We start from the raw sequence: 26,466 nt of genomic DNA on the forward strand, positions 1-26,466 counted from the left end.
ATTATATTTATCTGAGATTTTCCAACTCACTCAGTCATAAAATATCCCAGTATTTGGGTGTGTATGATGCAATAGGCTGAAAGGAGGTTGGCTAGTTTGTGTTTAAGTGTGTTGTGCAAATGCAGTGTGTGTATATATGCATGCACATTGATTTATTTCTATTTTCAGGGGGAGAAAGGGATTGAAGCTTGGATAGCCTTATATTGGGTTATTTATGCTAAATTAGTTCTGTGAAGTGGCTCATAGATTTTATAACGATAGATATGTTCATGTACAGGTTGTTGGTTTATCTTCTATTAATTTTACACTTTATGCTAGTCCGACTGTATAAATGCCTTTGTGTGCATGCGGACACATATACCATTTTAAATACAAGATCATGATGTAGTTATTGTCTCTGCCATTTTAAATAGGGACTAAAATCTGCTTTCTGTTAATCAAAGGTGATTATAGCTTAATTACTAATCACTAATTAATCAAAGGTAAAAGTAAAGATTTCCTTGTCAGTCATTTCCAGATCTAGAGGATGGTGCTCCTCTCCATTTCTTAGCATTGTCAGCTTTGTTTGGAAACATTTCCGTGATCTCATGGTTGGAATGCTGTTACCTTCCCACCGAAATGGTACCTGTTTATCTACTCGCATTTAACTGCTAGGTTGGCAGTTCCTGTTCATGGATGCCCCTAATATCCCAAGACATTTCAGCACAATATACACAACCAATGCCTGTGACTAGTATGGGACTTATCCTCATTCAGCTCAATAGGACAACAACTGTGGTTTAACTTTACTAACTTCTTCTTTTATAAGTGGGTAGTTCCAACGACCGAGCTTCCTCCCACTTCCTCATCAGTTTTTTAATCATATCTGATGAAGGAGTTCTGGGCCACTCAAAAGTTTGCCGTTTTATAAAAATTTGGAAGTTGTTGATAGGAAATGTTAAAGTCTGTCTAAACAACCAGTAGGCTTCCTTTCCTTTCCTTCCTTCTTTCCTTTCTTTCCTTTCTTCTTTTCCTTCCTTCCTTTCCTTCCTTCCTTTCCTTTTTTCTTTTCCTTCCTTCCTTCCTTCCTTTCCTTTCTTCTTTCATTTCCTTCTTTCTTTCCTTCTTTCCTTTCCTTTCCTTCCTTCTTTCCTTCCTTTCCCTTCCCTTCCTTCCTTGTTTGCGTGTCATCATATTCTTGAGTCCACCTAAGGGAGTGGGGTTGATATCTTATCTCTGGTGGCCACCAATGGAACCAAGCTAAGGTTTGAATTCCTGGTCCAGCTTTTCCCAAACTGGTACCTTTCATATGTGTTGACACCCTAAGTTCCAGGTTTCCCAATTGATGGGTAACCTAGCCATGCAATTTGAGTATTTCCCATCCAATGGACAGAAGAGGCACCCACTTGCTGAATGCAACACTAAATGTCGAAAATGTCTCATCCAAAACTGCATGTTGTTTTATTAAAGCAGGGCTTAATCTGTAAAACATGTTAGGCTGGGCTGACATGGGAACATAGTTTGACTTACATAGTAGCCTCCAGTGGAAACTTAATCATTATCTTAGCATGTTATGAAAACCAGGGCATATTATAGAATAATACGTAGCAATAGCACTTGGACTTATATACCGTTTCACAGTGCTTCACAGCCCCCTGTAAGCGGTTTACAGAGTCAGCTTATGGCCCCCAACAATCTGGATCCTCATTTTACCCATCTCGGAAGGACGGAAGGCTGAGTCAACTATAATACAAATCGTCCCTGACTTACAACAATTCATTTAGTGACCACTCAAAGTTACAACAGCAATGAAAGAAGTGACTTGTGACCATTTTTTCACCCTTACGACTGCTGCAGCATCCCGTGGTCATGGGATCAAAATTCAGGCTCTCGTATTTATGACAGTCCTGGGATCCCATGGCCACCTTTTGCGACCTTCTGAACAAGTCAATGTGGAAGCCAGATTCGATTAGCAACCGTGTTACTACCTTAACCATTGCACTGATTCACTTAGCAACTGTGGCAAGAACGGTTGCAAAGTGGGGCAAAACCAACTTCACAAATGTCTCAGCGACATAATTTTTGGACTCCATTGTGGTCGTATGTTGAGGACTACCTATAAGGGATGTTATTTGCACATAAATTGCTGCTAAATTACCTTCACCCAGTTTTGTTCAGAATGCTGCGCCAACCCAATGACGCATCCAAAGTCAGCAAAAACAGAACGATCAAATCTTACGATCCGATATCTAGAGACAACCACACATGATTCCCTCCCCCAGGGTCCAATCCAGTTTTTATATATTCACTCTTCTTCAGTTATATTGTCCTGAAAGAAACTTTAGCCCTTTTATGCAGAGAAGGTGGGGAACATAAGGAGGACTTTTGTGCCCAACAGTGAATGCACACAGTTAAAAAAAAAAATGCAGGAGCAGCAAGATTGCGGTTGGCTGAGAGGAGGACCACCTTGGGAACTGGAGCCAGAAGGTTCACAAGATCCTAAATGACTCTGCAAGCACACACCGCTTGATGCTTTGAATCTGCCAGATTTCTTCATCAATCCGGGGGCAAAGAGAGCCAAGATTGCCCGGGGAGAACCTTATGCCATCTTTTGCCCTAACTAAAAGCTGCCTTGTTTTTTTAATCCCACCAAGATTCCGTCTCCCGATCCATTTCCGTCTCGTCCGCGGGGGTGGAGAATCCCTTCCTTCGCTCTCCAGGTCGATCCCTCGCCCCTTCCGCCTCTGCGGACTCCCCCCTCTCTCCTAAATGCCTCCGGGACTCTTTTTCTGCTTCGGCTGGGACGCTCCGTTTCGGGAAGCCAAGCGCGTCTCCGAGCCGGCAGGCGGGCGAGCGATGCGGCCCTCGGGGGCAGGCAAGGGCCTCCTCCTCCTCCTCTCCACCCCGCCCGTCCCGCCCCTCCTGCTCCCGCCCCGCCGCGAGATGGTGAACTAAGCCGCGGGGAGATGCGCGGCCAGTGTCTTCGGAGCGGGCCCCGGCGGTGGCGGCTGCAGCAGCAGAAGCAGCAATTGAGTCGGTCGCTCCAGGCTCCGGAGCCGCAAAAGCCAGGCCAGGCAGCGCGAGCGGGCGGCCGCGGACTGCAGCAGCCAGGGGAGCCACGGCAGCACTAGCCCCAGCGAAGGAGGCGGAGCGGAGGCGTCCGAACAAAGCCCGCTTCCCCGGCACGGCGGCGGCAGGAGGCGGAGCAGCAGCGCCCCTATGGCCGCGGTGCTCTCGCCCGCCAGGCTGCCTTGCCCTTCCCCGCCGGGGAAGCTCAGCTGGGCCGGCTAGGGAGGGAGCGGGAGAGCCAGCCGGAGGAGGGCTCGGGGAAGCAGCCTGCCCCGGAGCGCTGGGCGCTCTCGGGCCAGGGCCGAGGCCCGGGACGGGGAGAAGGAGCTGCAGCAGAAGCAGGAGGAGGAGGAGGAGGAAAAGGAGGAGGATCAACCGTCCCGGCTGAGTTGGGGGGGACCAGAAAGCGGGCGAGGCGGCCAGGAAGCCATTGCCGGGGGTCTCCCGAGGCACAAAGGCGGCGGAGGGGGGAACGCGGGCCTGGCCTCGCCCGCAGCCGGGAAGAACTTGCGGAGGGAACGGGGCGCCCGAAGGGAAAGAAGCGGCTCGAGAGGCGGCCGGGGAGGGGGGGGAGTGGTCGTCCGGAGAGCTAGTTAGCCAGCTAGCTGGGCTACGGGGTGGGTGGGTGGGCGCCGGGCCGGGCTGGGTTTCCAGCGAGGCGGAGGACGAGAGGGGGGCTTGTGCCTTGTCTTTGGGGAGCCTCCCGGGCGCGCTGAGCAAGGGGGTGGGGAATGGCTGGCAGAAGCCGCCGCTCCTGGCTCAGCGTCTTGCTCGGTCTGGTGCTGGGCTTCACCCTGGCTTCCCGGCTCATCCTGCCCCGCGCTTCGGAGCTGAAGAACGTGGGACACCGGCGCCGCGCCAGCATGGAGGGTTGCAAGAGGCGAGGGGGCGGCGGCGGCGGCTTGCTGCTTCTGCCCAACCGGGACTCCCGAGGGGCCCTCCTCTGGCACCCGGACCATGCCCAGCCTCGGGGCCGGAGCCCCCCGGCCAAGAACTTCCTCTTCGTCGGGGTCATGACAGCCCAGAAATACCTGGAGACCCGAGCCGTGGCAGCCTACAGGTGAGAGATCCTCTCCGCATCCCCGTGCCCTGATCCTGGAAATGGGGGTGGTGGGCGGGTAACGTGGGGCTCTCCCACGAAGCCCGCTTTTCACCCTTTGCTAAACTGAAGGCCGAGAAGGGATGGGCTCCTGCCCGCTTCAGTCCTTTTTCTCCCCTCCTCTTGTTCTTTATTCCTCTCTCCCCCCATTTGCCAGCCGTTTTTGGGGTGCCCCCCAAGGAATCATAGGTACCATGTGAGGCACTGCTCTCCCTCCCTCCCGGGCTTCAGGTGCATCCAGGAGTTCAATGCACACTCTCCCTCAGTGATGCTGGGGGCCCTTGTTTGGGGAGGGGGGGTTGCTAAGAAAATATGGGCTTGCATTAAGGGGGATTTTGAAACCCTCCATGCCTATCACACCTCCTTGCAAGTTGCAAGTAGACTGTGCACACGCTGGCTTTTTCTGCAAACCTATTTTATTAAGCAGGAAGGCAATAATCGAATCTTCTTGATACTCTTAAGGATAGTCTGTCTTTACATCTGTGTTTCACGCTCAGCCCTGATCTACACTTTTCAATGCCAACCCCCCCCCCAATAAAAGGGATAACTTCCTCTCTACATAATTTATCAGAGTCAGTAGTTAATCCTTTAACAGGAGAGGAAAAACTATATGTAGTTTTTATATATAGGAGAGGAAAAACTATATGTAGTTTTTTTTATATAGGAAAGGAAAAACTATATGTAGTTTTTTTATATAGGAAAGGAAAAACTATGTAGTTTTTTATATAGGAGAGGAAAAACTATACGTAGTTTTTATATAGAAGAGGAAAAACTAGTTTTTTATATAGGAGTGGAAAAACTATATGTAGTTTTTTATATAGGAGAGGAAAAACTATATATAGCTTTTGTATAGGAGGAAAAACTATACATAGTTTTTATATAGAAGAGGAAAAACTATGTAGTTTTTTTATATAGGAGAGGAAAAACTACATGTAGTTTTTTATATAGGAGGAAAAACTATATGTAGTTTTTATACTGGAGAGGAAAAACTACGTAGTTTTTATATAGGAAAGGAAAAACTATACATATCTTTTATATAGGAGAGGAAAAACTATACATAGTACGATGGACTAGCAGGGCCGGCGCAACGTGTAACATGTTGACACTGGTGCAATAGGACTGGGTGTTAATATGATTTATCAGATTAGGGATTTTTCTGTCTTCACTCTGAGTTGTATTGTGTTTGGGGGGGCATCTGCACTGAGGGAGCTCAACCAGTCTCATTGTACGTAGGTTGTGCACTGACAAATAAATTACTATTAACTACTTCCCTGCCTATATGGACTGAAATGCGAAGAATAAAAACCTTTTGGGGGATCCATCCAAACATGCAAAAACCCAGAGACTTAAATAAAAAGGTGTCACGTGTGCGCATGGCGACATGGATAATCGCAGTGATTTCAGACCCTGAAAGTGCAAAGTTTTGTGTGGCCCGATGAATACACCCTCTTTGGCTCTTCTTTTGACCAAATCCCTTCTTCGGTCCACCAGCTCCAGCAAACTGAAGAATAACTGAACAGTTTTATGTGGGAAGTGATAAAACTTGGCTAGACACATACAATATAACCTGGGAGGAAAAAGAGGAGGGAGGAGGGAGAGAAAAAAAAATCATTCTGCTTTTAATGGTTCTTCTGGCCAAAACCGGGTGTTAGTAATTAGTTCAGGGCCTTGCAATTCTTCTTTTAAGTTGCGTTCTCTATCTCTGGAGGGGGAAAAAGAAAATAGTTCATTTTGTTTTGCAGGGAGAGGGGGAAATCTATTTCCTGAGCATATTATATATCAGCTTTTGGCTGCGTGTTGCACTCTAGAGATCTACAGATGATTGGATTGGGAGAAGACGAAGAGTTCCAATCCATTTCCCAACCCCAAAGCTGCAGGAGACGTCAGTACCCCTACCTACGACAGCCCTCTCTCTCTCTCTCCTCTCCGTTTGGACGTTCTCCAAATGTGTAGCTTTCAGATCCCAGATTCTGCATCTGGAATGACTCTTGCTGGAGATTCTGGGAGGAGTCCTTCCCAGATCAAGATAGGGAAGGCTGTCTTGCAGCGTTGTTCCATAAAATTGATTTTGTTAAAAAAAATAAAAAGTCATCTGCCCGTTTTAAAAGAGAAGACTTGGTGTTCCACCAGATCTATTCCACCTCCCTGAATTTCAAAGGTATTCGAAAACAACAGAGCTGGAAGGGACCTTCGAGGTCTTCTAGTCTGGCCTCCTATACGATTTCAGGCAAGTGGCTGTCCAGTCTTTTCTTAAAAACCTTCAGTGATGAAGCATCTACAACTTCTGGAGTCCAGCTGTTCCACTGGTTAATTGTCCCCATTGTTAGGAAGTTTCTCCTTAATTCCAGGTTGCTTCTCCCTTTGATTGGTTTTCCTCCATTGTTTCTTGTCCTATCTTCTGGTGCTTTGGAGAATAAATTGATCCCCTCTCGTCAAATATTGGAATACTGCTATCCTGTCGCTCCTAATTTTTCTTTTCTCTAGACTACCCAAACCTAAATCCTGCAACCGTTCTTCATCTGTTTTAGTCTCCAGGCCTTTGATGGAGTATTTCAGGCTGGAGAAGACTACCAAAAAGAGGTCCTATAACCATAGGTTGTCTCAATAGTGTCAGCGATGATGGGCAGATATGTCCTTTGCACCAATGATGCCTATAATCTCTATACTAGTTAGAGGAATGGTGATTTTTTTTCCTGTGTGAAGATAAAGCAGAGATCACACAGGAATTCTGTAAGTAGGAGCCTTCTCCTGGTAACTCATCATTATTTCTCGCCTGAAGTTTGTCTTAGATTTTCTAAGGTTGAGCCAAAGCTGGAGAATTAGCTGCTGCTTATGGTGCAAAAACAATGCTTTGGACAAGAACATCAGTTTTGGGAGCAAAGAACCGATCTTCACCGCTTAGTTAGCTCCAGAACAACCAAACAGTTGTCTCTTTATTGTTTTTGTCCACATCAGCTAAATCAGGGGTGTCAAACTCGATTTCATTGAGAGCCGCATCAGGGTTGTGTTTCATCTGGGGGGACACCAGGGTGGGTGTGGCCAGCTGAACATCACTAGTCTCGGGGGTCCCTATTATTGTTTTTGTCAACTTATCAGCTAAATCAGGGATGTCAAACTCGATTTCATTGAGAGCCGCATCAGGGTTGTGTTTCACCTGGGGGGACACCAGGGTGGGTATGGCCAGCTGAACATCACTCGTCTCGGGAGTGCCTATGGTGGCCCGAGCGCTCTGCCAGTGACAACAGGCTCCTGAGTTCCGTTTTCAGCTGCAATGGCCTCCTGCAACCCTCTGCCAGTGAAAATCAAGCTCGGGAGGACTGCACATGGCTCGTGTGAGCTCCGTTTTCAGCTGCAATGGCCTCCTGCAACCCTTTCAGTGTAAACTAAGCTTGGGAGGGCTGCAAGCGGCCCATGTGAGCTCCATTTTCAGCTGTAACAGCCTCCTGAAACCCTTTGCCAGCAAAAAATGAGCTTGGGAGAGCTGCACCCGGCCCTTGCAAACTCCGTTTTCGGCTGCGACAGCCTTCTGCAATCCTCTGCCAGTGAAAATGGAGCTCGGGAGGGTAATGTGCAGCCCTCCTGAGCTTCGTTTCTGCCAGCAGAGACACCGCAGGTCGGTCCTTTGCTGTTTCCAGCGCGGCCCCACGGGCCAGATATAAACACCCCACAGGCCAGATCCGGCTCCCGGACCTCGAGTTTGACACCCCTGACCTAAATCATCTTTAGGAAAAGTGAACTTGAGATACTTGAGGACTACAGTTTAAGACGGCCTTGTTCCAACCTGGTGTTATTTCTCCCAAATCACTTTGGTGGCATCCCTGTAGCGTCCTTGTTCCCCACCAAGTTCCGAGCAACTAATTTTCATGTACTGAATTGTAATTTATGGTGAGAACTCTGGCATGAGCAAAGTAATTGGAACCAGCCTATTTTCTTCCTCTCCCCCCCCCCCGCCCTCTTTTTAACGGAGTGGAAGCTTTTAACAGAAATTGGGAAATCACTGGTCTCTTTCTCTCCACCCCCACCCACTCACCCACCCAGAAAAATAAAAGGGAGAGTTGATAGGGACCTCTGTTGCATTTTGATCAGCGACTTTTAAATGCTCCCTGAGTAAATGCATAAGCAGAGCATTGACGACGTATATGGCCTGGAAGACAAGGGAAACCTTGTTTCATGTCAGCCTATCTATCGAGCGCTCCCTTGGGATGGTTGGAAATTGACATTTGGCAGCAAACCAGGACCCTACTCTCGGGCCCGCTCTAACAAAAAAACAGGACGTTGTAGGGTCTCTTTATTTCTCTTATTTCAGCTGCTTAGGTTTTCCCTCCCCTGGCAAAGCCAGCGGATGATTTGAATCGGAGGTGGTCTGTGTACAGAATAACTGTACCGCTAGGATGAAAACGTGGTTTGTTTAGTGGCTCAGCGGGTTGCATAAAAACCCGCTGCTGTGGCTTGTAAAAAAAAGCATGGTTGAGACTAGCGTGTTAGCTAGTAAATCCTAGAGTAATGTGTAACTCATACCGCTAATTTTCTGCTCATCAGGAAGATTTTTGCCATCTGGCTGATAATCTGCCCTTCCTTCTCTCTTTCTCTCTATCTATCTATCTACCTACCTACCTACCTACCTACCTACCTACCTACCTACCTACCTACCTATCTATCTATCTATCTATCTATCTATCTATCTATCTATCTATCTATCTATATCCATCCATCCACTCATCCATCCATCCATCCATCATCTATCTTATCTATCTATCTATATCCATCCATCCACTCATCCATCCATCCATCCATCCATCATCTATCTTATCTATCTGTCTGTCGGTCTATTTGTCCATCCATTCATCTATCATCTATCTTGTCTGTCTATTCATCCATCCATCTATCCTATCTGTCTGTCCGTCCATCCATCCATCTATCCTATCTGTCTGTCCGTCCGTCCATCCATCCATCCATCCATCCATCTATCCTATCTATCCGTCCATCCATCCATCCATCCATCCATCCATCCATCCATCCATCCATCCATCCATCCATCCATCTATCTATCTATCTATCTATCTATCTATCTATCTATCTATCTATCACCTATCGTTTGTCTGTCTATATCAGTATATGTGCAGGCACACCCACACTCCCACATAAGCCATGTCCTCACTGGAAGATTTGCCTGCTCGTTTCAGAGATCTCTAATTTGGTGATTGAGTAGCACCATCAAGGTTATTTGAAGAAAGAGAGAGAGAGACAAGGCCTTACAGCAAACATCCAACTGCTTCTACACCCTTGTAACTTTCATAAAACAAAAAATTGTTCAAGGCAGAACATGGTGACCAAGCCTATGATGCTTAATCTGTATTGCTGTCCCTTTCGGGTACTCCGCAATGTAAGAAGGATGCAACTTCCTGCAGGGAGTAAGCTGGAATTAAAAAATCCAGTGACAAATAACTCTAATTACTGGTATGCTTTTGGAAGGGTTATTATTACATGTGGCCCATAACATGATATCTTCTGCAAAGGGTAAAAGAAAAGATTCCCCTTGCACATATGTGGTGGTTGTTCCTGACTCTAGGGGCCGGTGCTCATCTCCATTTCAAAGCCGAAGAGCCAGCGCTGTCCGAAGATGTCTCTGTGGTCATGTGGCCAACATGACTAAATGCCGAAGGCGCATGAAACACTATGCACTGTGCACAGAACCCACTAAAGGTGGTCCCTATTTTTCTACTTGCATTTTTATGTGCTTTTGAACTGCTAGATTGGCAGAAGCTGGGACAAGTAACGGGAGCTCATTCTGTTATGCAGCGCTAGGGATTCGAACCGCCGACCTTTCTGATCGACAAGCTCAGCATCTTAGCCATTGAGCTACCGCATCCCCATCGGCAACCTTTCACAAAATACTGCAGCATTTGTTGTTCAAGCTAGATATCTCTTAATTTAAAGCCGTTTCGCCTCTCCTTGAGACTGTACTGCCCCCCTCCAAGAGCTGGGCCACCCAAGACTTGGTGTCCTAGAGGCAATTCTGTATCACTTTAATACTTTCCTCTTAGCTTGTTTATATAATCAGAACTCTGTATCCTTTCTGAAACATATAGCATGATTCTGTTTTGGGTCATTAAAATACTAAGAAACCTGAGGGAGAGATACACTGTTGATGAACATTCAGTAAAGAGAAAGCAATGTTTTTAAAAATAAGCATTTCAGAATCTGGCCTTAGCTAATTGGTATTTACATAGACCAAGACAAAAAACCCACCAAGGGCATTTTTTAATGAGCCACGGTGGCACAGTGGTTAGAATGCAGTACTGCAGGCTACTTCTGCTGACTGACAGCTGACTGCAATTTGGCTCCTCAAATCCCACCAGGCTGCAGATTGACTCAGCCTTCCCTCCTTCCGAGGTGGGTAAAATGAGGACCCAGATTGTTGGGGGCAATAGGCTGGCTCTGTAAACAACTTAGAGAGGGCTGTAAAGCACTGTAAAGTGGTATATAAGTCTAAGTGCTATTGCTATTTAAGTTTGACATGGTACCAAGTGGGCTCTTCCAACCTGACATTCTTCAGAAATTTTGGATTACAAATCCCATCACTCCAGGGATTCAGTGGCTCAGGGATGGTGGAGTCTATTATCCAATGCATTTGGGAGATGCCAAGGTTGGTTTGTGGTTTGGTTTGTGGCACAGTGGGTAGAATGCTGTATTGCAGACTGATGCTGCCCACTGCCAGGAGTTTGATCCTGACCATCTCAAGGTTGACTCAGCCTTCCCTCCTTCCAAGGTTGGTAAAATGAGGACCCAGATTGTTGGGGGTAAGAGGCTGACTCTGTAAACTGCTTAGAGAAGATTGTAAAGCACTATGAAGCAGTATATAAGTCTTAAGTGCTATTGCTATTAAGAGCCCTGGTGGTACAGTGGTTAGAATGGCGGGCAAACTGCCCACTGCCAGCTGTTCGATTCTGACTCGCTCAAGGTTGATTCATCCTTTCATCCTTCCGAGGTTGGTACAATGTGGACCCAGATTGTTGGGGGCAAGAGGCTGACTTTGTAAACCTTTCAGAGAGGGCTGTAAAGCACTATGAAGCGGTATATTCAGTCTGAGTGCTATTGCTATTGTTTGAGAATTATACTTTGCAATATTTAGCTAAAACAGGGTTATTAGTTCTTTGGAGATAGTATTTTGGAGCTTATGTTTTGGAAGATTTTTCTGTCACATCGATAGCACAGGGTGACGTTGTTGGGAGCTACAATTCAACAGATTCTGAAACAATGCACTTTGCTTCTTGCTATCGTCAAGGGAAATAATTCAGTCAATAAAACTATTGATGCAGGTAGTCCTTGATTTGCGACCACAGTTGGAAGCAGAATTTTTGTTGCTAAGCAAGGCAGGTGTTCAGTGAATCTCACCTGACTTTGAGAGGGGTTTTTTTCTGCCAGAGTTGCTCAACAAATCACTGTACAGGTAGTCCTCATGTTACCACCACAATCGAGCCCTAAATGTTTGTCGCTAAATGAGACATTTGTTTAAGTGAGCTTTGCCTCCACTTTATGACTTTTCTTGCCACCTTTGTTAAGCGAATCACTGCAGTTTGTTAAGTTCGCAGCAGGGTTGTTAAGTGAATTGGGTTTCCCCATGGACTTTGCGTCTCAGAGGGCCATCAAAGGGCATCCTATGACTGTGGGATAACTGTGCAACTGGCATAAATGTGAGTCAAGTATCTGAATGTAAACCCCATGACCACGGGGTTGCTGCAACGGTCATACGTGTTAAAAACGGAGACAGGTTTTTCAGTGCCATTGTACACTTGAACGATCGCTAAATGAATTGTTGTAAGTTGAAGACTGTCTGTAAATCGTTGTAAGTTGAGCACTGTTAGTGGTTATTGTAGTTGTTAGTTGCGAAGTTGTGTCCGACCCATTGTGACCCTATGGCCACCATTCCTCCAGCCCTTCCTGTCCTCTACCATCCTCCAGAGTCCATTTAAGCTCACGCTGACTGCTTCGGTGACTCCATCCAGCCACCTCCTTCTCTGTCGTCCCCTTCTTCTTTTGCCCTCAACCGTTCCCAGCATGAGGCTCTTCTCCAGTGAGTCTTTCCTTTTCATTAGGTGGCCAATGTATTTGAACTTCCTCTTCAGGATCTGGTCTTCTAAAGAGCAGTCAGGGTTGATCTCCTCTAGGACTGACCAGTTTGATCGCCTTGCAGTCCAAGGGACTCGCAGGAATCTTCTCCAGCACCAGAGTTCATCAGAGTTCCTCCATTCTTTGGCGCTCAGCCTTCCTTATGGTCCCTCTTTCACAGCTATCCATTGCAACTGGGAAAACCGTAGCCTTGACTAGACACACTTTTGGTGGCAGTGTGTAAGTCTTTACTTGAGGTTATAAGACTGTCGCAACTAGGATTAGATCCTTGCTATCTCAGTAAGCACTTAAATTTTTTACCCACCAATTTTTTCTGTCATAGTCAAGATTGAATCAGGAGAACTCTTCCCAGTTTCTGCTGTTCTTGTGATCAAAGAATTGAAATGAGTAGGAAAATGGACTTCATATCCTCCTTGTTTTTCTCTAGATGTGTGTGGCTGATTGCTGGTTGAAGTTGCATGTTGATTAGTCTCAACTTTTTATCTACCACAATCCATTCAATATTCCAAACCAGATCTACACATTTTGACTGGATTTCCTTCTCATGCCAGTCCTAGATGTCAACTCCTAAAGTTTTGTATTGAAACTTGGCTGTATCTTAACAGAACAACCCCACCCCCCAGGGGATGTTAGGGGTGTCTTACTCCCACAGTATTTGTTTCCAGAGAGTAAGTCATCTGTGTACCAAATTTGGTTGAAATTGCTCGAGGTGTTCTATGATTTATGATGCTGCTTGCTGGAAACTGACATTTACATCCAGTTTCCTGCAAATATCCCATTGGGGACAATAGGTTTGCTTAACAACCTTCACAAAAAGTTCACAAAACCAAGTCTTGCGATGACTGGCATAATTTACAACTGTAATTCTGAGTGCAATTATGGCTGAAATTTGAGGACTACCTGTATTGGGGTTTGTTTTGCTTTTGTTTCTCCTTACCTGGAGTCGGGCGCAAAGAATGAGTACCATTCATTAAGTTACAGTTAAAATTTATTGTTCCAGCAAGAATCTAGTCATCTGATATTTGACACTAAATTGGCGACAATAAATGGATACTAGATAAGAGTCAACATAATTCAAGAGGACTTAGACCAGTTTTGGGAACATAACGTAAAGATGCAGTGGCTCGGTGGCTGCTGAGCTTGTCGGTCAGAAAGGTGAGCAGTTCGGTGGTTCGAATCCCTAGTGCCATATAATGGAATGAGCTCCCATTACTTGTCCCAGCTTCTGCCAACCTAGCAGTTCAAAAGCATTTAAAAATGCAAGTAGAAAAATAGGAACCACCTTTGGTGGGAAGGAAACAGGGTTCCATTCGCCTTTGGCATTGAGTCATGCCAGCCGCATGACCACGGAGACTACTTTGGACAGCGCTGACTTTTCGGCTTTGAAACGAAAATGAGCACCGCCCTCTAGAGCCGGGAACAACTAGCACATATATGCAAGGGGAACCTTTACCTTTAACGTAAAGACTCTAGGCTGATGACTCACTTAATTCCACCCTCCAGCTCTGCCTGCACTTCTCCTAAACCTGGTTTTTGTATCTGAGGTCTCAGGACTGCTGGGTTCCTTGGTTCCCAAAACACATGCATCACAATGTTATGGCATAGGTATGACTTCCAGTAAGAATGAGGAACTTGTGGTTTTCCAGGAGTTGCTACAGTTATTCCACCTCCTTGCAACTCCAGCGAATGTGGTGGCAGGTGGTTCTTCTTTCACGGGGCCAAATTCTTTAAAGGCAGAAACTTTGAAACTCAAACCGGCTGCCTTTGTTGAAGCAGATTTCTCACCGTTTGTCAGTTGCAGTTAATCATTCATGGTGCGAAGAAGAGCAATTAACTGGTTCTCATGAAGGGAAGTCATTAAATAGGAGTAGCCCAGGAGAACCTAATCTCGCCACTTGGTCAGACGGTGGAGGGGAAAGTGGCAGATCTCTCTTGTAAAGTAGTTGCATTATTTACAGAGAAGCCAGCTTTAAAGAACAGCTGATTAAAAAGAAGAGAGAGAGAGAGAGAGAGAGAGACAGAGAGTGACAGAGACAAACTTAACACCGGATGTTGACTGTAATTATACCCAGGAGTTATAGTTTTTGTTCAGTTTCTGCCAAGTTTCGTTTTGTGTCGAAAGCTTCTTGTAATACCCTTGGAGGAATTTCCATCTGGTTAATGTCTCTAATAGGAAGTTTCTCTTTAATTAGGAGAGAGGGGAAGTTCATTTCCTAAATGGGAGTTTCAGCGAGAGAAGAAGCAATCTTGTTTTGTTCCCCCCCCCACCTACTATTTACTAATTTCTTGCCAAGAGTAAAAAAAAAACAAAAAACCAGAAGAGCAATCGAAAAAGGTCCTTTTTTCTTCTTCCCCGATGTGGATTCTTAGCAAGAGGTGCTTGCTTCAGCTTTTAAGAAAATCGCTCGCTTGGGTGTCGTTAAAAGAAGAAGAAAAATCAGGAGCGGAAGGATTAGACAATAAATATTATGGTTTTACGGGGCAGATGCTTCAAGCCACTGAAGTCGTTTCTTAGCCTGCCCTTTGATTTCCAACCTAACTTTGTACTTTGGATGAAGTGCCCGAGAAAAATTCCCCACCTTCTGTAGGCAGTTGATATACATTTTCAGAGGAATTATTGAGTCTATTATTTGTACTTTTATAACTGTATATGGCAACCAAACAGGACAGCTGCAGACTCCCGACCGATAGTCAAGGCTGCAGAAAGAACAATTGCAACCAGCCTGCCTTCCATGGAAAGTCTGTATAATGTACGAGTCAGAAAGACGGAGAAGTGTCTATGGAGGTTCTCAGTCGTTCATGGTTGTCCCAAAGGTGCTTTTTTCAAGAGGCAATTGGGCTTTCTGGTTTTTCTTTGAAGACATTTCGCTTCTCGCCCAAGAAGCTTCTTCAGCTCTGATTGGATGGTGGGGAAAGTCAGAGTTGAAGAAGCTTCTTGGATGAGAAGCAAAACGTGTTCAAAGAAAGAAAAAACAGGAAGTCCAATTGTCTCTTGAAAAAGCACCCTTGGGAGGACTGAGAAAATACCTTCACATCCCTCGCATCTTGGACATAAATTGTTTCCTCCCCTCCCTTGTGCCATCACTCTGCTGAATACCTAATTCTCACAGTGCTGTCTAATATCTATGTGTGTTTACCCATCTAGTGCGGGAGTAGCAGTGGTGGGTTTCAAATGTTTTTTTGAACCTACTCTGTGGATGTGGCCTCCTTTGTGGGAGTGGCTTGCCGGCCATGTTCTTTCTTTCTTTCTTTCTTTCTTTCTTTCTTTCTTTCTTTCTTTCTTTCTTTCTTTCTCTCTCTCTCTCTCTCTTTCCTTCCTTTTGTCTCTCTGTCCCTTTTTCCTTTTTTTCTTTCATTTCTCTCACTTTTTCTTTCTTTCTTTCTTTCTTTGTTTCTTTATTTCTTTCTTCCTTTCTTTCCCTTTCTCTCTCTGTGTGAGTCTGTCTGTCTGTCTGTCTGTCTGTGTGTGTGTCAGTGGTGGGTTTCAAAAATTTTTGGAATCTCTTCTGTAGGTGTGGCCTGCTCTTCTAACCGGTTCGGTAGATTTGATGAACTGGTTCTACCGAACTGGTGCGAACTGGTAGGAACCCACCTCTGGGCAGAGTTATTATTGTTTATCCTTATTCATTCAGATTAACAGAGTTGGAAGGTACCCTGTAGGTCATCTAGTCCAGCCCCCCCTTCCCCTGCCCAAGCAGGAGACCCTGCCTACACCATTTCTGACAGATGGCAGCCCAGTCTCTTCTTGAAAGCTTCCAGGGATGAAGCTCCCACGGCTTCTGAAGGCAACTTTTGTTCCATTGGGTGATTGTCCTCACTCGTTCTCAGTGGAAGGATTTAAAGCAGGAGAGAGTTACCAAGACATCATCTCTAGGCCTGGCAATCTCCCCCCCCCCTGCACACATACACACAACTGGGGAAGGGGGACCGGCAGGATTGGGGGGAGAGGAATGCCTGCATGAGTCAAATAAATAATATACAATTTTCTCATCTCCTTAAAAGCCAGGTTAATGCAAAGGCATCCAGGTAGGTTAAATTTGTTCCTTTCCCAATAGGCCAGTTATCATTAAAACATACACAGAGTCCTTTGCCTTACAGAGACAGTTTGCTCAGTGATTGTCCAACTCCCTCCTTTGTTGGTGTTATTTTACTGGTATTATTACTGTTATTCTGTTGCTTTTCTTTCTACACTAAGTGCTTCTGTACCGGAGGCAAATTCCTTGTGTGTTTAATCACGCTTGGCCAAATAAAGTATTTAATTCCGTTCAGTGCTGTCATCTTGTTTCAGAATGCTTGGAATTTTCGCTTGTTCTTCCCTTTGCTCTTTCTCTTTGATTCCTTTTCTGTTCCCAACTTGTAGCCGTTGTTGCCATGTCTCATGATCAGCAGGGGGTTTGGTGCTGTTAAGTTCCAGGCTCTAGAATGCTAACTAACCTTCCTTCTAAAGTTCTAAAATGACTGCAACCTAATTCAGGAAACTGAAATTGCTAATTGATCTTAAATAAAATTTCTGGGTGGGCCCCTTTTAGCTTCAAATAAAAGGAAAGATAAAGATAAAGAAGAGCTCGCTAAAATGCCATTCCCCAGGAACCATGTTGCTCTCATGTTGTCATCTTGTTTATCGACTTAGACAAACAAAATGTTTTGGGCCTGTTCTGTGAACGTGGCCAAGGACAGCAATGGCTATCTCTTTTGTCATCTCATGTCAAAAGCATGCGCGATTGCCCACACCCACAATGCAATGCGTGTGCGACAACACCCCCCCCCCACGCACATGTCCACATCCTTGTGTATGCATACACAACCCTTGCATTCCCCCTCCGCTTCAGTGGTGGGTTTCAAAAATTGTTCGAACCTACTCTGTGGGTGTGGCCTCCTTTGTGGGAGTGGCTTGTTGCCCATGTGACCGGCTGGGAGTGGCTTGCCGCCCATGTGACCGGATATGAAGATGCCGACGACACTTGTCAGAACCACCTTAAATTACCTCACACACAGCACTGGCATGCATAAGAATATGATGTATGCTTGTTTTTTAAAAGGCATCTTTGGTTTGCGTTAAAACAACTTCAACACACGCAATGTTCTGATTGCACCACAAACGCAGTATTCATCCTTACCTTTCACAGAGGCACTGAGTTTTATAAATATGAGCATGATAGTGTAGAATAATCATATCCAAGGACCAGTGGTGGGTTTCAAAACTTTTTGGAACCTCTTCTGTAGGTGTGGCCTGCTTTCCGGGTCCACTGGTGGAACCTCTTCTAACCGGTTCGGTAGATTTGACGAACCGGTTCTACCGAATAGGCGCGAACTGGTAGGAACCCACCTCTGCTCCACTTCCCCGTGCATGTGCTCACAACCCCCTCACACCCCGTTTTGGGCCTAATAGGCCTCCCTGCAGCCTCCTGGGAGCAAAAATGGGCCATTGGGGGGGGGATGCATGTTGATCTTGTGAGTCTCTTTCATTGTCTTTTGGACAGGATAACTAATAAATATTTAATAGAGAATTAACTGTAGGATAGGATCATCTCTGCCTGGATTGTTGGTATGTGTTGCGACGGAAAGCGTGTTTCAGATTGAAATGACGACTCATCATATTAGTCTTGGTTTCTCTAAATATTTGCTATTGAATATTAATCGGCTTAATATCCCCAGCAATTTGAACAAAGGCAATCTAACAGATTGTTTTCTTGAATTAAGCTCAGGAGATAATTTTCTTACTTTAAAATGTAACACCTTCCCTTTTAAATATATTATTTTATAATGTGTACATTGTTTACACATCTGTCAACATTGTAGCTGGAGCTTCACTTAATTTAACCAGTCTTTTTACCTTTCCTGTTACCTTTTAATGCATGAACAGAGCCATTATTTTTCATCTAAAATACCTGTGAATTGCTGATATAAAATAGCAGTTAACACTTTTAAGGAGCATTTTGTTTTCACACTTTGAGAACATTTCCCAGCCCAGAATTAAAGCACAGATTATGCTTGGAACAAGACTATTTAATTCGAGCAGGAAGTTGATAAGTGTATTGTTACTGATCTGAGTAGCACTTTTTCACACACCTTTTCCTGCAGAAAAATGCACATTATATACATGGAAACTTATGCAGAGAAGATGGGTGGGGGATGGAAACTCCTTTGAAATGAGCTGGACTTTGTGATAGCTATATTCATGTAGTTTCCTTGGCACAAATGGAGAAATGGTTTGCCATATGAGGCCCTAGTTGGCTACTATCATGGCCCCACAAGATGATAGATAGATAGATAGATAGATAGATAGATAGATAGATAGATAGATAGATAGATAGATAGATAGATAGATAGATAGATAGATGATAGATAGATAGATAGATAGTTTGTTATTTATATACATGAAGTATATGTTTTAAATACAGCCCAAGACAATTCCTCTTCACTCATCCCCCTCTCTCCTTCCTTCCTTCTTTCTTTCCTTCCTCTCTCTCATTACCTATCCATCCATTATCTATCTATATCTATCTATCTATCTATCTATCTATCTATCTATCTATCTATCTATCTATCTATCTTCTACCTATCCATCATTATATCTATCTATCTATCTATCTATCTATCTATCTATCTATCTATCTATCTATCTATCTATCTATCTATCATCTATCATCTATCATCTATCTATCATCTATCTATCTGTCTTCTACTTATCCATCCATTATCTATCTATATCTATCTATCTATCTATCTATCTATCTATCTATCTATCTTTCTTTCTTTCTTTCTTTCTTTCTTTCTTTCTTTCTATCTTCTACCTATCCATCCATTATCCATCCATTATTGATCCATCCATCCATCCATCCATCCATCCATCATCCATCTTAAGCATTGTAGCCTGAACGATGAGCTCAAAATACAAAGCATTATTTTTAACTTAGGTTTGGTTTCTTCCTCTGTAGAACGTGGTCCAGCACAATCCCTGGGAAGGTGGAGTTTTTTTCCAGCGAGGGCTCAGATATGTCTCTCCCGATCCCCATTGTGTCGCTACCTGGCGTTGATGACTCTTACCCACCGCAGAAGAAATCGTTCATGATGCTCAAGTACATGCATGACCACTATTTGGACAAATACGAATGGTTCATGCGAGCGGATGATGACGTCTATGTGAAAGGAGACAAACTGGAGAACTTCCTGCGGAGTTTGAATAGCAGCGAGCCCCTCTTCCTAGGGCAGACCGGACTAGGCACGACTGAAGAAATGGGGAAACTGGCCCTGGAGCCCGGAGAGAACTTCTGCATGGGGGGTCCAGGAGTAATCATGAGCCGAGAAGTGCTTCGGAGAATGGTCCCTCACATTGGGGAATGCCTTCGAGAGATGTACACCACTCATGAGGACGTGGAGATCGGCAGATGCGTACGGAGATTTGCAGGAGTGCAGTGTGTCTGGTCTTACGAGGTAGGCCCAAGGCTGGGGTAGAGAAAAATTTAAGTATTCAAGTTGTTCTCCAGAGCTGTTATTCTAAGCAATTTCTCTCTCTCTTCTTCTTCTTTTTCTTCTTCTCTCCTTCAAATCTCTCTTTCTCTTTTCCTTCCTTCCTTCCTTTCTCTCTCTTCCCCTCTCTTCTCTCTCTTCCGTTCTCTCTCCCCCCTCTTGCCCTCTCCCTCCCTCCCTCTCTGTTCTCTCCTTCCCCTCTCTCTTCCTCTTTTCCTTCCTTCCTTTCTTTCTCTCTCTCTCTCTTCCCCTCTCTTCTCTCTCTTCCATTCTCTCTCACCCCTCTCTTCCTTTTCCTTTCCTGCTCTCTTTCTCTCTTTGTCTCTCTTCCTTTTTCTTTCTGTTTCTCTCTTCCCCTCTCTATTTCACTCTTCCCCCCTCTCTTCTTCTCTCTTCCTCTCACACACACACAGACACACATGCACACAATATTCTTATGAACAAGCAAAGGAAATTTTTTGAATTGGATGCTGGATCATTTCAAGGGTTCAATAACTTATGAATAGAAATCTTAGATTATTCACCTTATGCAGTCATGTATAAAGCATGGAGGGAGATGTGTAAGGGAAAAACTATTTTCCAGTTATGCCTCTCAATCTGTTTATTGAGCTCTAACAACAACAGCTCAGAAACAGGGGGTGCATGAAAAACTAAAGTTACCTAAGTTGCAATGTGCGTTTTCATACCTGATTTTTTCCATACGTTGCATTAAAACATGGCTTTTTAACCCTGATTTACAGATTAGTCCAGTCAAGCTAAGGCATACATTCTAGTTTAAATGCCAGAATAAGTGGTTGACACAGTACATGGAGCTATGAAACGTAGTTGCCAAAATGTAGTGGCTGGTCTCAAGGACGGTGCTATCTGAACCATGCATTTGGCCCAGTCTTTTGGGTGACTCTAACTTCTATGTATAATAGAAATCTGAATTTCTCAGAAGTACAAGTTTTGTTCTCATCAACCAACTTCTCCTTGATAAATGAGTTGTTTTTTTTCCCCTTTGGGCAGTTACGATAAAAACACCGTGATTTTCAGACAGTGTGTTCTGTATTAGTCAGCACTTTTAATTCCTGGTATCTTGTGAATGACCTTCTTCTGGGATCAACGCAGAGAGAAGAGGGCGAACTCTACATTTAGTACATCTATGGGGCGAGAAACAAGAAGTTGACTCCAGTTGGGATATTCAGTGTTGATCTGCTTCCAGGTCATCCGTCTTCTAGGGATCAGAATCTCTCCTGGTTGGATCCATGGATATCATGATTTGGAATTACAAACCAACATGAGTTTTGATGAGCACAATGCACATCACATCATTGAATGAAAGGTTGATTGCAGCTGGGTGGTTGACTTTATTGTGCATACAGATGATCATCCTAATCCCAATCCAAAACACACGTCCCAAATCAGCCCCCCAATAAATTGCCAGGGATGTTATGGTCCCCGGAAAACTTCCCCCAAAGCAAGTAAAATAAGTTCCCTCTAATCCCATGATAGTGGACCTGTGGCACGCATGCCAGAGGTGGCATGCAGAGCCCTCTCTGTGGGCACACGCACTGTCGCCAGCTGCTCTTCTGGGTTCCGGGACGCACCTGGTCTTCGCGTATGCACACGGTGGAACCTGGAAGAACAGCTGGCCTCCATGCACATTTCCTGAAGCCTGGGGAGGGCGAAAACGGCCTCCCGGAGGCCCTCTGGAAACGGATAGTTTCTGAACTTCCGGTTGGCCCGTTGGGGCCGTTTATCACCCTCCCCAGGCTCTGGAGGCTTTCCTGAAGCCTGGGGAAGGCGAAAATCAGCCCCAATGGTCCAACTGGAAGTTTGGGAACAATCCGTTTCTGGCTTCCGTGGCCCAGGGGAGGCCATTTTCGCCCTCCCCAGGCTTCAGGAAAGACTCCAGAGCCTGGGGAGTGGTTGTGCGTGCATGCATGAAGTGTGTGTCGTGTGCACATGCGCAGGTGGGCGGAAAGGATTGAGTGGTATTCGGGGGTGCGCGTGCAATTTTCCGGAGCGAGGGACAGGAGGCTCCAGTAGATGGTATTAACACGCCCAATTGGCCACGAGACTGGGATGAAGCTGAAGCCACGCCTCTGTGCTCCACCCTTGATTTCCAGTTTTATCTCAGTCCGGCCAAAAAGTGAGACCTCTTATTTTTCTCTCCTGTATTTCTACCATTACTGGCGCCTCCTGGCAATTGTAGCCTCCCTAGGAATTGCTCTCTTCTTCTGCCTGGCTGTGGCTTTTCTTTTCCTGGCCTCTAGGGACAGTTCTTTGCCTTCTGAGGGCTGGGAAGGCTCAGGGGCCATTGAAGCAGCCATTTGGAGCCGTACCAGCCATGTGACTGCAAATTTTGTCCCTGGGCAATCGGGAGGCTTGCGGGCTCGGGATTTTGAGCCCCACGGCCTCTCATCACTGAAAATTGATCGCTCTAGCGGCTGAAATCGAGCTGCGGTGGCGCTGGGAAGAGTGTAAAGGCTTTGCGAGGCAAGCCACGGGGCGGCAAATCGGCACATGGGTGCCTCAAGCTGGGAGAAGCCTCGGCGGCAGTCCCTGTAGTCCGCCAAGCTTTCCCCTTTCTTTGCCTTGCTGAAGAGTGGAGCAGAGAGAGAGCATCGAGGAGGCTTTGCTTGGAGGGCCGTGAGTATTGCCACGTGGCAAATGGCTGAGGAGGCGCGAAAGTCCCCTTCCCTCCCCTCCCCTGGGGAGGGCCCCTCTTCCAGGCAGTGCCCCGCAGCTTCGGCTAGGGCTCAAAGGGTGGAAGCTGCCTCTCATCCCTCAAGTGCCACACAGAGGGATGAGCTTAGGAGGCAGAAGGCCCTTTCTAAGACCTTTCCTAGGGCAAAAAGGTTAAGGGCCCAGCAGGGCAGACTAAGTGTATCTCCTCTTAGTTCCAGGTCTCCCTTGGGGGGTGCACCACAACCAGTCCCGTTCCCACCCACCCCCGGTTCTCCAGATTCTCTTAGGAGGTTTTTGGGGGAGGCTTCCCCTTTTCCACCTCTTTCCCTGGAAGACCAGGGCCTGGATTTGGAGGATTCCTGCATGCAGGTGGATCCCAGTGGAGATCAGGCCTTGCCCAGGCCTACCCTGGCTCCCCAGGCTGGGGCAGCTCAGGATCCAGTGAATCCCAGCTGGGATTCATTGGATGTGGGTGATCTTCCCAGGGGGTTGCAGAACCTGATTGAGAGGGCCATTTCCTCTGGCATTGCTGCTGGCATAGTGCATGCACTCAAAAGCCCGATTGGGCTAATTATCCAGGGAGGTCTTATTTTCAGGGAAACGGGGGGGAATGCACTGGTGCTGATGAGCTGGCTTGGAATCATTTTCAGTTGACACTTTTGAGCAGGGATGTCAAACTGGGAGGCCACAGGCCGGGTACATCCCGTGCAGGCCATGCCCACCCCAGCTCCGCGAAGGGAAAATACATCATGTGATGGCAACATGACGACGCGAGTTTGACCCCCGCCCTCTTTTGAGTTGATTCTTATTAACAACTCCTTCCTTTATGATAAATTATGAGTCATTCCTTTTTCTTCGCACTCTTCGTCAGCCAATGCTTAGTTTCTTCTTCCTCTTTTTCCAGCTCTGTATCTCAGCAGCGTATGCTTTGACAAGAATAGATTTTTTTAAAAAAAAAATTAAAGGTTCAGTAGGTATTTTTGGAACTGGAAACAATGGGCTCTTGCGCGACAGCCTCTTAAAATAAATCATGCGGTTGACGAAGGTTTTCTGCAGCGAAGGTTTTCAGTTTTCTGCACAGTTAAAAAAACAAAACAATCCTCTTAGCTTTTTTTCCCCCCTGCACAAAAGTGGAACCTCATGGCTGAGATGGAAACTCTCGCACACATTGTCTCCTGGCAGACGGTACAAGGACTGCCTGACACAGCTCCTCCACCATCCATCAAATGTTGTCCTTCAAACAAGCTTCCCTCCCAGGCTCTGGGAAGAGAGCAGTTTGCATTGTCCTGCCATGTGTAGAGATAGCTCAGAAATGAAGTCTGGGAGCCTTTGATCTTTTGGACTGCTGGCCCTCGAACAGATGGGCCTCTCGACTTACAACAATTTGTGGGTTGTCGTTTTTTTTGCCATTTCCTTTTTAAATTTTTTAATTGGACACTTTCCAAACATTAAAATCACAATTACAGCTTTCCGTTATCGGTATTTCTTTTTTCTGATTTCGCGTTTTCCATTTTCCATTCTATTATCTTATACATATTCCTCTTTGTTTCATACTTTCTCATTTTTACAGTATACACATCTATAAACAATATTTCCATCTCTATGGTTTTCTAAGTTTATGCCATCTCTTTTCATTGTGTTTACTACTGTAACTTTTGGACTATAAGACACACCTTTTTCTCTTAAAAAAGAGGCTGAAAATCTGGGTGCGTCTTATACACCGTATAGATTTTTGCTCAATTTTGCTTCCCCCCCCCAGCCCCCAGGAACACTCTATAAGCTTCCTAAAAGCTACCCATGCCCTTTTTTTGAGAAAAAATGGGCCTGCTTTCACGAAAAACGGGCCGTTTTTTGCTCGTCCCCCACCCCCCAGGAGCACTCTTCAAGCCTCCTAAGGGCTATTCATGCCCTTTATTTGGAAAAGAAAACAGGCCTATTTTTGGCGAAAAATAGGCCATTTGGGGGAGGTTTGCAGAGTGCAAAAACTTTTTTTTTAATTTGTCTCTTCAAAACCTTGATGCGTCTTATAATCCGGTGCGTTTTATACTCCGAAAAATATGTGTTCCTTATGCATTGATTTTACATCGCTTTTCAAGCCAGTTGTACCACCTGTTCCATATCTTGTAGTATTCTGTTTCCTCTCTATCTCTTAGTTCCATTGTTAGTTTGTCCATTTCTGAGCATTCTAGCACACTTTTCTTTTATGATTTCTGCATTTGAGGGAAGGAATGGTTTTTTGTTTCCAACTTTGAGCAAACAAGACTCAACTTGTTTAGGGACTGTTGGGAAGTGCCAGTGGCACTGAAGAAAGTAACTTGGGACTGTTTTTTCACACTTATGACCGCTGCAGCCTCCCCACGATCATCTGATCCAAATTCAGACATTCAGGAACTGGCTCGTATTTATGACGGTTGCAATGCCTTGGGATCATGGGATAGCAATAGCACTAGCACTTAGACTTATATACTGCTTCACAGTGCTTTTACAGCCCTCTCTAAGCAGTTTACAGAGTCACCATCTTGCCCCCAACAATCTGGGTCCTCATTTTACCCACCTCGGAAGATTGGAAGGCTTGAGCCTGGTGAGATTCTAACTGCCAAATTGCAGGCAGCCAGCAGTCAGCAGAAGTAGCCTCCAGTACTGCACTCTAACCACTGCGCCACCCAAGTAACAGGGATTCCCTGTTACGACCTTCTGACAAGCAAAGTCAATGGGGAAGCCAGATTTATTTAGCAACCGTATTACTAATTTAACAGCTGCTTGGATTCACCGAACAACTATGGCAATAAAGTTTGCAAAATGGGGTCAAACTCACTGAACAAACATTTCAATTATGGTCATAAGTCAAAGATAATGTAATAAGCTGCCCAAAGAACAAGGTAGGTCATCACATAGATGGGGGGGCAAAATGTCCCTAAAACCCATCGTCGGTTGCTTCCTGCCCCGCCGTGGTTTGATGTATCTTGAATTTGATGGAATTGACCCAAGGGTGCTTTTTCAAGAGGCAACGGGACTTTCTTGGTATTTCCTTGAAGACGTTTTGCTTCTCATCCAAGAAGCTTCTTCAGCTCTGACTGGATAGTGGGGAAAGTCAGAGCTGAAGCATCTCCCTTTGTTAAGCCTCTCTATTGTCCTGAACAACTGCAAGCGATCCGCTTAGCAACTCTGGATGGTTAAAAAGGATTGCAAAATTGGATGTGGCTCATCTAACAACTGCCTTGCTTAACAACCGAGATTCTGGTCTCAACTGTGGTCTGTAAGCCAAGGACTATCTATAGCAGTTTCTGGTTGTCAATAGGTTGTTGTCTACATTCTAGCAAGTGTGTGTTCTTCAGGTGATGTGTGCCAACTTCTGCCCTTGAATTTTGAACAGATTTGAGAGTTAGCTTGTCGTCCTGCCAGTAACACAATCTCTCTCTTTTTTCTTACATCCTGGATTTGTGTGAGCTCATTTCCTGCTGTGGTTTTGCAGATGGGGTTCTTGACAATTGCCATGTCGTGCAACTTGATGGCTGCCAGTTCGATGGCTGCTTATTGAGTCTGGAGAGAGCCGTGCCAATGTCACTCGCTGCCTTGTGTGTGTTGCTCTTGTTTGAATGAGTTCAATTAATTGAGTGGTGCTGTATTGTTCCCGAGAAGCTTATTATAGGCAGCATGGGCTGATAGTCTTTGCGTGAATAAAATGAATCTGTAACAATCATCCTTAAAAGAATCTATTTTTAATGCTGGGACAGCTTTCAGGAAGTTTGGGGCTGACAGATCTAGGGCAGTGTTTCTCAGCAGCTTGAAGATATATGACTTTAACTTTCAGACTTTCCCAGCCTGCAGGATCTAGATCAAGAATTCACCGCTACTCAAACCCAATGTGATTGGCTGAGCTGGCATGGAATGAGGAAATCAAACACATTTGCAATTTGTTAGATGAGAACAGGCTGTCTTAACTTATATCTATGGAGATTCTGAGTCTGATCCAAGTCATGATTGTCCCAAAGGTGCTTTTTCAAAAGTCAACTGGACTTTCTGGTTTTTCTTTGAAGACGTTTTGT

The 26,466-nt window shown here is 45.4% G+C and overlaps 1 protein-coding gene across 1 annotated transcript in view; it reads left to right on the top strand.

Annotated features, from left to right (window-relative positions):
* Positions 1-3,688: 3,688 nt before the first annotated feature.
* The window catches only part of CHSY1 (chondroitin sulfate synthase 1), a 107,469-nt gene continuing 84,691 nt past the window's right edge, over positions 3,689-26,466 (top strand). Inside the window, exons 1-2 of the mRNA XM_032233517.1 lie at positions 3,689-4,108; positions 19,216-19,711. Of these exons, the coding sequence (XP_032089408.1) occupies positions 3,780-4,108; positions 19,216-19,711 (825 nt within the window). The 5' untranslated portion in view covers positions 3,689-3,779. The remainder of the gene's footprint in view (positions 4,109-19,215; positions 19,712-26,466) is intronic.

This window comes from Thamnophis elegans, chromosome 16 (assembly GCF_009769535.1).
Source record: "Thamnophis elegans isolate rThaEle1 chromosome 16, rThaEle1.pri, whole genome shotgun sequence".
Lineage (NCBI taxonomy): Eukaryota > Metazoa > Chordata > Lepidosauria > Squamata > Colubridae > Thamnophis > Thamnophis elegans.